The sequence below is a fragment of the Anarrhichthys ocellatus genome, unplaced genomic scaffold (genome assembly GCF_004355925.1).
Source record: "Anarrhichthys ocellatus isolate YVR2014 unplaced genomic scaffold, GSC_Weel_1.0 scaffold35, whole genome shotgun sequence".
NCBI classification, from domain to species: Eukaryota; Metazoa; Chordata; class Actinopteri; order Perciformes; family Anarhichadidae; genus Anarrhichthys; species Anarrhichthys ocellatus.
In genome coordinates, this window is record NW_022280065.1 from 1,739,794 (window position 1) to 1,751,837 (window position 12,044).

At 45.3% G+C, this 12,044-nt stretch overlaps 1 protein-coding gene across 11 annotated transcripts in view; it reads right to left on the reverse strand.

Moving 5' to 3' along the window:
• rbms3 (RNA binding motif, single stranded interacting protein) overlaps positions 1 to 12,044 on the reverse strand; it is a 277,908-nt gene that overhangs the window by 59,854 nt on the left and 206,010 nt on the right. For 7 of the 11 annotated variants that reach the window (XM_031866616.1, XM_031866614.1, XM_031866615.1 and 4 more), the window contains 2 exons: positions 7,965 to 8,131; positions 2,514 to 2,593 (listed from right to left, as the gene is read on the reverse strand). In XM_031866616.1, the coding sequence (XP_031722476.1) occupies positions 2,514 to 2,593; positions 7,965 to 8,131 (247 nt within the window). The remainder of the gene's footprint in view (positions 1 to 2,513; positions 2,594 to 7,964; positions 8,132 to 12,044) is intronic. The other 4 variants (XM_031866617.1, XM_031866625.1, XM_031866624.1 and 1 more) reach the window with 1 other exon arrangement.

Genomic DNA, 12,044 nt, shown 5'->3' on the forward strand with positions numbered 1-12,044 from the left:
TGTCACACAAGTATACACATGCACGCTCCTGCTGTGCTGTGTGTGGCGAGGGTCCCCCGGGGGGGGGGGGGGGGGGGGGGGTTGCCGCTGAACTGTCAAAGCAGGATGGATAAAGAAGCTGCCCTGCATATCAAGGGGCTCTGGGGAAATACCACCAACATGACACGCACGCGCACACACACACACACACACAGCACACGAATACAGCACGTGTGTGTGTTCCAGCTTTAAAATGCATAAATTGAAATGTGCACGCATGAATCAGAAAACAGACAAAAATGTAGTAGTGAGAACACATGACGTGCACACTTGTATTCACACACACAAATACATATTTATAAAGGGCTATTCGCTGCCTGTGTGAGAAACAGAACCAGTCCCGGGGTCCTCCGCAGAGGAACATCTGAGTTTGATAACGGAGGAATGTCCAGAGATCTCCATTTCGCCGACATCAACCCAACATGGACAATGTCAGAAAGAGACACTTCCCACCCTATTCTATGTTAAAAACTTTGGGAAAAGTATCAGAGGAATGACAGAATGGTCCTTTATCCTTCAGTATTCATGAAGAGAATATCTGAATCTGAAGCGTACCGATACATGTCGACTTAGGGTACGGTTCCAGAATCGAAAAGATGCAAGGATGACACGTTGTTGAAGTATTCCAAATGCAAAAAAAACTCAATGGGTCCAAACACATCAACAAAAGTCATGTGGTTGAAATGTGGTTCCACTATTGGTCATACAGTTGGCTCCTCATACGTCTTCATGCACAACTCAACCGTTGCCTTTAATAAACTACTACTTCCCCGGTCACCAAAACAGGAAAAGCAAGGCTGGTGTGAACGTGCCCTGAAGCAATAACTATTTATTCATATAATTTGGGTGATATTTTACAAGTTTTGGACATCATTTCTATCAGTAACACCAACATTGGAGTCACCAAGTTAATTCCTGAGATCTGGAATCAATGCGTCTTTGCTAAAAATAAACCAGGCCGGGCAAGAAGTGTAGTCAGACGAACCAAAAACAAGACCCAAGTTGTAATAAACAGAGGATTTGATTATCAAAGGCATTTCCTTAAATTACGAACAGCAACAACACAAGGAACAACAACAGCTTTTGCGAGTCCTGTGAGTGTACACACAGTCAGGTATCCATGGAGGAATAGGAGATATCTCATGGACCCTTTAGGAGGGACCATAGCAGCACCAGACCAGAGCAGACCTTGTAAACTTAACTATTCTTAATTCCACAGACGGATTTCCTCGATCGGGATGGTAAATCTTCATGCTTGGCACAAGCCTGAACAATCCATTAACAATAATAAAGCCTGAGCGGCCGGGAGATAGACTCTTAAAGGGGAAGGTCAGCCTGATATTACAGCTTTAAAGGTTTCCTATTATGGCTCAACTTCAATATAACCACTCACCTTGCCTTTAATGGCTGCTGGCTATGCAGTGGCTGAGCATATGTGGAGATCCTAAATCTAGTCTCTTTCTGAGATATTACTGAATAGTGGAGGAGCGATTTATGGGTCTGTTTTCAGTCCCGCTGGTTGGAGGTGTGAGTATTGTTAATAAAATTGCCGCGGGGGGTGAAGGAGATCTCATCGTCTTTGCCCTGTCCGGCCCCCACGTCCTGCCGGGACGCATGGGAGGCGTCGCAGCACCTGGCCCCAAAAGTGCTTCGGCGGCATGTTTTTTTTCTTCATCCTGGCCTTTCTTTCTTTCATATCTTTGCTCTCCTTCCACCTTGCTTTGCCTTTTGCTAACACCTCTTGTCACCCTTAGTCCCTCAGAGAGTTGCTCTGTTTCCAGCGTTTCCCATGTCTCCTTTTGTTCGAAACTTTTTGGGATAGTGACAGCACTTTGGACCCCAACTAAAAGACACATCTCCGTGCTAACACACAGTGTGGCGCACCCGTGTCTAGATTTTGTGATGTTCTTTCTTTCGCCCTCTTTTCCCTGCCTGTTTTCTCCTTGGCCAGCTTGTTCCACTGTCGAGGGTGACTGCAGAGAAGAAAGATAGGAAGGAGAGAGGACACGGCAACGGAGAGAGCAGGAGCGGGAGAGGAACGAGGGGAGAGTGCAAGCTCTTAAGTAGATTGCGAAGAACAGCACAGAGGCGTGAGTGTGAATATTAAGAGGGTTTTCTCCTGCCCGAGAAGTTTCAGCCTGCAGCAGCGGCACCAGGAAGGGAAAGAGATGGTGACAGAGAGAGAGCGAGAGAGAGAGAGAGGGAGAGGGAGAGGGAGAGAGAGAGAGAGAGAGAGAGAGGATACCTACAGAATCGTCAGCTATTCAGCCACATAGCCACGACAGCTAGCTTCAGGTGTCAGAAACAACGGTGTACACAATCTATCAAGCTGTCCGGCAGATCCGAAATGAGAAATTACCATAATTGAATTAGAAAGGCGGTTTCTTACAGCGAAAAAGGGTGATGATTTTCTAAGAAAAAGGGAAATGGGTGATGCAAGAACAATGTAAATTGAAAGAGGACGGGAGACTCACCTGGAATGCCTGGCGGGGTTTTCAGGTATTTGCCATTGAAATGCTGTATCACTACTTCACATTTCTCTGTGGACTCCATCCTGCAACGAAAAAAGTGATACATGGGGTTTCATTTAAAAACACTGGCTATCCATCTGCAGCAAAGGCTGACAGTCCTTCCTTAGAAATATAAGTGCTTAACCCTGACACTAAACTAAAATGACACAAAGGGAGTGCTTGTGGTGAATATAATTAATTTAGTTCGGGTGCAAATGGAGGTTTCTTTGTGGCACTACACACTCTTTAACTGTCACAAATGGATAAGAATACCTTACCTCTCATCTACACCACGATACCGTTTGTAAAAAACAAAATATATCAAGGCGAGTCTCAGTCCACTGAGAGCAGTGCTGCAGTCGTAATCAACTCAACTTTGCTGGTTTCCATTTTTGCACCGGAAGCACGAAGTTAAATACCGCCACCGATGACACATTTACAACAACAAGGAGAGCCCCACTAGACTGTGTCCTGCTGGCTGGGTAGTGTCACTCTGTTTATTCTAAAAAAGAAATAAAATAATTTGTGACACTACCCAGAGTCAGTCTGTCTATGTGCTGGGGAACGTCATGAGTCAGAAGTTCATAACGAATGTAGAGAAAGGGACAGGCGACAGGGAACTCAGGGAGGTAGAAAAAGGTATGAAGAAGGGAAATGTCGTGCTTATAAGGGGGAAGAGAGAGAGAGAGAGAGAGAGAGAGAGAGAGAGAGAGAGAGAGAGAGCAGGAAGCTGACTCACTCGCCCCCTTCTTCCGGCCACTTGATCAAAAGTTTCTGGGCCGAGCAGCTGACCAGCAGGAGGGCTCTGAGCACACAGACACCAATAACCCCCTGAGAGGAACATGAATGTGCATATAACCAAATTTCGTGGCAATCCATCCATATTTTGTTGAGACATTTCCCTAAAAAAACGAAGAACGTGAACCTCATATTGGCGCTGGAGGAAGAGTCAGGGGAGCTCATCCTCTGTGGAACACGGCCGTCTGTGTAACGTTTTATTACAGCAGCATTAAAAACACAGCTGTGTGCACGAATTTGCAGCCAGTGTGTATGTTACCATGCAGATTACGCACAAAGGACTCATCTTAAAATGGGCTTTTAAATGCAGGCTTGAGTGATTGCCATGCCTCTGCTTAAGGTAATAAGCTCGTGGAATGTGCAGAATTCATTGCTTTCCAAATTTTCATTCTTTATTCGGTCTCACCTCCAAGAATTCTCATATCTCCCTGTCAGCCTCTCACTTCTCTGTCCTCTGTCTCACTCATGTTTCTTCGATCTCTACCTTCATCCTTCTTTTTTTTTTTTTTACCATAGCTTCTTTATCTCTCTCTCCGTCACATCCATCTTACTCCCGACCCGTCTGCACCTCTTCTTTTTGACGTCTCTCTCATTCCTCCTCGTCTTTCACCCTTGGTGTTTTCCTCCATCTTTCACCGTTACCCCCTCCCTCCCTCCCTCCCTCCCTCCCTCTCTCTCTCTCTTTCCCGCTCCATCTCTCTCACTTTGGGTGCCCTCCTTTTCTTCCCGTCCGTTTGCTTCTCTGTGATCCACATCAACATCTTTCTCTCTTTTCCTCTCCCCACTCTTTTTAGAATATGTCATCTTTCACACTTCCTGGCATCATCCATCTCTCTCTGACCCCGTCCCCCCCCCCCCCCCCCCCCATTTGTCATTATCTGCCCCACCCTCTCTCTCTCTTTTCTTTTCCCTCTGCCCCCCCTTGTGTTTGGGAAGACTGAAAATACAGTAAGCAGCCAGTGTGACTCAGCTAATCACAACTGGCCTTTAACACATTACGAGCACTCAGCATCTAGAGATGAGATCAGTAAAAACACTGCCATTCATCTGATTGAAAAGAGTACGTATATATAAAGGCTGGGTATGGTCTGATATTATATCTGATTTTATTCATTATGTCGATTTTCATTTAATAAAATAAATTAGGCCTCTCAAATTACATCAATCAAATCAAGCAGCCGTGAATGGACTGTGCCTTAATACAACTTGTAATTGGATAATTTAAATCAATAATACTTTGATCAAAGGAAAGAGAGTAAAAAGTGTACAAATACAAGGCCACCTTCTTCTGCAGCTGTCAGTGGCTGACAGTACACTTAGTGGTAAGGACACATTTATGTCAGCACCAAAGGATTTATATTCAGCTCTACTTTATATAAAAAATATTCTGCTGACACAAAGGAGGTGGAGACCATTTCCTCACAGACGGCCCAAAATATTTTTAATAAAAGAAAAAAAGAGATGAAGCTTTGAGAACTTTCTTTGACACCGTATATAATGCATTAGATACATATTTATAATGCATTATAATATAATAAAGAATAAAGTATTGAGTGATGAAGCCACTCTAAGTGGTCATTGGGTGCTCTAACTCAAGTAAAAAATAAGTGTATAATGTTTTGTGTGTTATATAATAACATGTTTTCCCTTTGGAGTAACTTACAATTACATTATAATGAATTGTAAAAAGATTATAATGTATTATAACTATGGGAATTATAATACACGATAATCCTTACAAAAATATGTCAGTGAGTGAGCAGCACCTGTGAAGTATTATGATACTTGACCTCAAGTCAAATGCTTTTTGTGTTCTTTATTAGTGTTTGATTGTTATATTCCATATATTGTAGTACATCACAACTTGCTGTGTGTGTGTGTGTATATTTTATTCTGTTTATGCCATTGACATATTGTTTGATGACAGAATCATGCCAATAAAGCTCCTAATCCGCGTTGACGCGCACACAACACAGTTACACAAACATGCCAATAAGCCTTCCATAAAGCTTTCACTTCAGGAGGCAGCCCAGTGACACAGAGAGGAGCGGCATGGAGCAAAGCTAACCTCTTTATCGCTTTTGTTCTCTCTCACTAAAGCCTAACAGCCCCACACACAGCGCACACTCCACTTGTAATAATGATTTATGTGGCGGTGTACTGCATAATCGAAAAAATAGAGATTTGCTCTGGTGTTTTTTTTGTTTTTTTTGCTGTCCATCTTTAGAAAGTGTCTGACAATCAGGTTGAACCCATCACCCGTCCTCCAGAGTTTCAAGTGATTCTCTTGACTGGATGCGTTGATGCTCAGCCCTCCCTCGCTATTCTCCGGCGCTCTTTATCGTCCTCCTCACGCGCCCTCTGGCTATTCACTGCTTGCCTCCTCCTCAACGCCGTCTCTCCTTCACTCTTTCAAGTAGGTATAGGTAGACAGAAAACAGGTGGGTGGATGAGGCATAAATAAGGCAGACGGGCTGTTAAGGCAGTCGCCGGGAAACAAACGGGTCAGCCCGACTGTCCACCAACCTCCGGGGTAGTCGTTCAGTCAGGTAGGCGGTGGGGCAGGCCGGCTTCTCTCTGTGTGCTGCCGGTTTAATGGCATCAGGTGCTGCTGTCTGCAATGATTAGCGCCGGGGCTGGAGTAATGGGCTCTGATAACAGTAATGGATCGGCCCACAAACACTTAGCTCAGTTTACTCTCTCTAATGCCCCTCATGGCCCAACCCTCAGCAGCTGTCTGTCTGTCTCGCTGACACAGCTAACGGGAGCTCCACAATTCATAAAACACATTGATTTATTTTGTGTGAGAATCTCTTTCTGGCTTCTTTTCTTGATCTGTACTTACACAATAAAATCTTCTGTACCTCTCTCTTCTTTATTTGATTTTTTTAAACTCCATATCTAACCAAATGCCACTCGATCACTTCTCACATTTTCTTCCAGACGCCCACAGTCGCCCGGTTCACTTTCTATTCCTCAATCTTTCACCGTCTCATACCGCCTTCTCCTTCCCATCACCTTATCTTTCTCTTTATAATAACCTCTATGATTAGTTCTTCTTTACCTGGCCATTGTTTCACACTCCTGTCCCTCTCTCTCCTCCCTTTTCCATCATGTCTCGGTTCCCCCACTGAGGGCTGCTTGAACAGGTGGCCTGTGGCAGGTTGTTGCTGTGCTCTGCTTGTTGGTCTGCAGGAGGCTGCCTGCCTGTCTGTGTGTGTGTGTGTGTGTGTGTGTGCGTACGCGCGAGAGTCTGCTCACTAATGCGCGTGTTGGTGTAACATGCACACGTGCACGCACACGCGTTGAGGCCAGTCCGTGCATATGCTCATATTTGTGCATAAATGTCTGTTTGTGTGCGTTTGTGCTGGTCTGTCCTGCTGTAAACCTCGGTAATAGAGCAGGGAATAGGAGAGCAGTTCAGCCAGAGCAAGTGATTAAGAGAAATCCCTGCAAGATGGCGGCTCTGTGGCCTCCTCTGGGTAAACAAGGGAGGAATGTGTGGAGAGGAATGAGAGCCCGGTGGCTGCCGCTCGAGGACAAGGACAGAGCGGTTTATGACTTTGTGGGATTAACAAGCTGAAGTGGAAACTTTTCTAAGTAGAAAAAGTAATAAACCGTACAGTGTTTGGATTGGTGGTGGAAATATAGCAGCCCTGGCTACTCTGGACAAGGGGTTAATTGCAGGTATGTGAGGATGTTTGGGCCTGATCATAAGGGTTCCAAATTGGTTCTTCCTTAAAGGCTGAGGTTCTACGCAGAACTATTTGCTTCTGAAAACCCCTTCTTGTAAGAAATTGTTCATCAAGGTTTGTTGAAAGCATGGATGTTAAAAGATCCTCCCCTGGTGGGTTCTAGATGAAACGCTTGGAACGTTAAATGGATCTCTGCAGAACCCCCTGAAGGGTTCTAGATGAAACTATTGGGGTATAAAGTGGTAATTGGAAGAACCCCCTGGATGGGTTCTAGATGAAACCCATGAAATATAAAAGGGTTCTCAGTAGAACCCCATGGGTGGGTTCTAGATGAAACCCTCGGTATATTAAAAAATGTTCTCAGTGGAAGAGTTCTTGTTAGTACCCTTAGAGCAAGTTCTGGGTGGAATCATTACACCATAGAAGGGTCTTCTCTAGAATCTCTCATAGGTTGTTCTCGTATGGGGGCAAGTCGAGGAACCCAGTATGGTTCTCAGTGAACACCTTTATTTCTAAGAACCTATAGGCATGTGCGCTCATACACAGATGCACACAGACTTTAATGCACAGACATGAACAAAGACAAATCACCTGTTAAAGTTCCCACTGCATGGAGGCAGCAATCATCTGACAAGGGTCTTTGTTAGAGTGAATGTGTGTATGCACATAGTAAATACAAGTGTGTGCCTTTATGCCAGTGCATGTTTTTGTGTCCATTTGTGTGCACTTCGGTCTGTGCATTTGTGAGAGTGTTTGCACATGGGTCTAATCCATTTGCAAATTATTCATCGTTACTGCTGCAGCTTCCATCGAGTACCAGAAGGGCAGGAAAACACAACCGCAACAAACATGTCCGGTAAGTATGGAATACGTCCTTTACTTAAAAATCAAATATTGCTCCCAGAGCATCGCTTTTGTGTACCTGGCGAAGCCGACTCCTCTGCTGACCCCGTTGGCATCCCTCAGTATCCTCGTGGAGATGACGTGACCCAGGGGCTTCAGCATGTTCTCCAGCTCCTGCTCATCCATGGACACCGGCAGGTTGGAGATGTACAGGTTGGTGGGGTCCTGCTCCTGTTGCTGGAGGGCCAGGAGTGAGAATAGTAGGGGAGGACGGATAGAGGAGAATAGGGGGTGGGGGGAAGGAGAGGAAAAGATGAGAAATAATGTATCACCAACAAGTGTAGGAATCATGAAATATGCATGAGCTCTGTGTCGTGGGCCATCACGTAACACGTCTCAATCCCGCCAACAGTGGAGCCAAACTCTGTCTGAACTTTGGCATTATTGACACTCACACATTGAACTGCTCACATGCCATATGAATACACCCATGGTTCACTGTGCCTCTGGCTGTATGTGTGAGATGGATAGTGTGTAGGCTACATTATGGATTTGTGTGAGTGGAAAGTATTATGACAGTCTATAGCAAGATCTTGCTGTACATATTTACATGTAGTTGTAGTTAAAGTTTGAATGGCGTCTTCTCAAGTAAGTAAATAAGTAGGATTTGCAAACAGTAGAAGTTGCTCCTCCTCCGCGGCTCAATGACACTATAGAGAGTTTAGCGATCTTCAGTTTAGCTAGCTAATGGGAGAATGTATCCTATAGCTTTCGACTCAGACGACACCGATGACTGTGCCAGCCAGGGCAGGACAGGACCCCCGGGGGAGAAGAGGCCGATGAGTGACAGCTGGAAGCAGAGGCAGAGCGAAAGGCAAAGAAATACCCAGAAACGCCCTCAACACAGCAACATGAAAAGAAAAAATACAGGCAGAGGGCAGGGTCCCCTCAGATAAAGACACCGCCGCACACTTTTGTTGGTTTTTTCTTGGTCACCGGCCCTTACGCAAAATATTATGACCCTCAAGGTACCCCTCCAGCGGCTGTTTTGGACGTGTCAGTGGAAAAAAAAACAACTCGGTTTAGGCAACAAAACCACTTGATTAGGCTTAGGAAAAGGTCGCTGTTTGTGTTAAAATAACTGCGTTTGCTGCGTGAGTCATGTATGTGCCGTCAATGTTGACTTGGTGTCACACGGGACACAAGCAGCGGCCTTCTGGGAGAAAGCCTGTGTCTGTCTGACCCATCCATCGACCCTGACCTCCTTTCTACGCGGACTTCTCGCTCTTTATACTACGTCAGTTGCTCTGACCGTCTAATGCCAACGCATTGGAGTTATCATACAGACGTTAAAGGGTGCCTCGGTGAGTCAGTATCAGCCGCTCTGACCAAGCATTGGTATTTGACTTTAGGAGTGAGAACGTGTTGGAGCTGTGTAGTGTGGATTGTACAGCAAAAGCATTTTCCTTGTTGTCCCCAGGGGCTGCTGCTAGCTAGGTGAAGCCACACAGCTGGCGGTGGGAGGAGCCTGTGAGCTAGCTACAGTAGGAACAGCTGGAAACAGCAGCCCCATTCCCGCCAGTCAATCAGTCACTGTGCCAGGGAGCCAGCGAGAACCATCTATCCATCCATCTATGCTGCAAGTCAGCCAAATTAAACATGAAACTACATTATGCCATCCTCATCTCTGATGGTGTATCTTTACGATGCCTGATTGTGATCCGTCACCAGCTCTCGTTCATCACATCTCCTCTTTATCCCAACATCCCCATCTCCAAACCTTTCATCCGACAGCAGCCAGGATCAGCTGGTTAAAGCTAACAATGGCAAAAAGCAACATTACAAAAAGGCACCCACGCTGTGGTTGGTGGCTAGCGTAATGTGACAAGTGAATACTGCAACATTTGAAATGGATTTACATCCTCTTCCTTTCACAGGTGTTTGCAGAGGATTCATCTTGAAAAGAATGTATTCAACTTAAAGATAATTAAGAGATGTTGATCTTTTGGATAACTGTGAATGGGTGACTGGAGGCTGCCTTTGTGAACTGCACTTGAAATGTATGTATTTAATGCAATGAATGCAAAGTAGAATGTGCTCTCACCCTGAATGTTAATCCAGTTTACATCAATAATGTGAGCAGCGGGGGGCCTTTAAAAGGAACTTTGCCATTTAGAAGGGCAAAATCTGTGTTATAGTTGGGCTCTGTTATGTAATAATAAGGAAGGCTACTCGATGTATCCTGAAGAAATAACAATCATTTAGCAAGACATACATATATTACAATTATGGAATTATAACCCATAGTATAAAATGGATCCAGCAATAGTCTAATAAACTTCAAAGGAATTCTTCACCCACAAAATGGCAATTTGTATATCAATCACCAGCCCGTGGTGTTTTGAAAAAGATAAATGCCCACATGCAGTATAATCCAAGTCTCATTTAACCAGCTTTATGCTCACTACTTACCAAACACATGCATCTTCGCTATCTAACGATATAAAACACTTAAACAGTCTCATGCTTGCGTAGGCACACTATTCATCAAAGCGCTTTACAGGGTAATTACGGTCAAGTTGAAGAACTAACTGACTTTTGCCCAAAGAAAATTAACAATATGCACATAACACTGTTTTTAAGCCAGATGGATAATTGTTTAGCACTACTTTGATATCAGTTGATTCAGCGTCAAATAAATGCCTCAAAAAGATCAGAAACATGAATTTTCAGTGATGTTTTCTCACACGCATATGCAGTACTGTAAACAGCAACTTCAGCACTGAAGTCTGTCTTCTTCTCAGTAGGGGGTTGTGGAGACACTTCACTTGCCGCCTGCATATAAACACCGTCTTTGAGAATCTTTACAGACTCGCTGTGCTTCGCCAGAGGCGACACCGCCTCACTCCGTCTTGTTTTGCTCTCCGCTGACGACGGAGGAAGAGGTTAAGGAAGAGGAAAGGAAGTGCCTCCACCAGCGCCCTGCCTCCATCTCTCCATCTGTCAGAGGAGAAGACTGGTCCCTCCCCTGATTAATTAGCCGTCTTATCTGACAGGACATGTTTGATCTGATTAAAGCCTTTGGGAGAAAGCCGATGCCTGATGTGAAAAACCGCAGCTCTTTCTCCTTTAACCAGGAACTCAATTACCCAACTTTGGGGCTAACTGCACTCCTCCCTCCTCTGCAGGTTTGGCACATTTACGTGCTGCAGAAAGAGCTCACAAGAGTTTGTATAACACAGTATTTGGCAGTGAATGAGGCTTAATTAAATCTGCCCGTAAAAATAAATAAAAAACTACTGTACACATGTGACTCTCTAAGTCCCTTTGGTGTTGGTAGCCGTGCAGCTGTGCCTTCCTTTGAGTTTCATCGGTTATGTGAGGCGATGTTTTTCAGGATTATGTCAAACACGCTTCGTATTCCAATGCAGACAGGAGTGTGTGGATCAAAGAGTGAACTGACTGACTCTAGTCACTGGGTTAAGCCAATGATACGAGAGTTTGTGTGTGTGTGTGCGAGCGTGCTTTTAGAATGAAAGCACCGTCTCCCATAAGCACGTGACGGTACACGCGGCGAAGGCGGTGCGACAGGACGCGGCGAGGTGATTCGTGCGCGTGGGCTAATAGCGGAGGGCCCAGTTTTGCTGGGGGATTATCGTGGGGGGGCGTCGTCTACGCACGGCCGACTCGCTAAGTTTCCTCTTTGATGACGTTCTGCGCCACAAAGCCCTAAATACCCAGATGAGAAGGTTACGGTGGGGGAGTGGGAATGGGAGCATTCTGACGGGAGGTGAGATGGGCCGCCCCATTCCACGAGGAGATTTAATTTCCTTTAATGTCAGCCTTCGCACACGCTCTGCTGTCAGGCTATGAACGAAACGGCAATTAAGGTGTGTGTGTGTGTGTACATATTCCATCTCAGGGTAATTATGCGTGTGCGTTTGTTACATCGAATCTATACAATGTAATGCTGTGCCGGTTTCTTTTTTTGCTTTGTGTGTGTGAGGGCGTTTGCGTCCGTCCCCTCGCCATTGACCGGTGTCGTAGAGGGCTAATGGAAAGGCTCCAGGCTGCGCAGCGCCTTTCATGAGCATAATTCCTTCACCTTGCCACAAAGAGGAACCCAACTGTGTGTGTGACAGAGGAGGGGAGGGGGGGG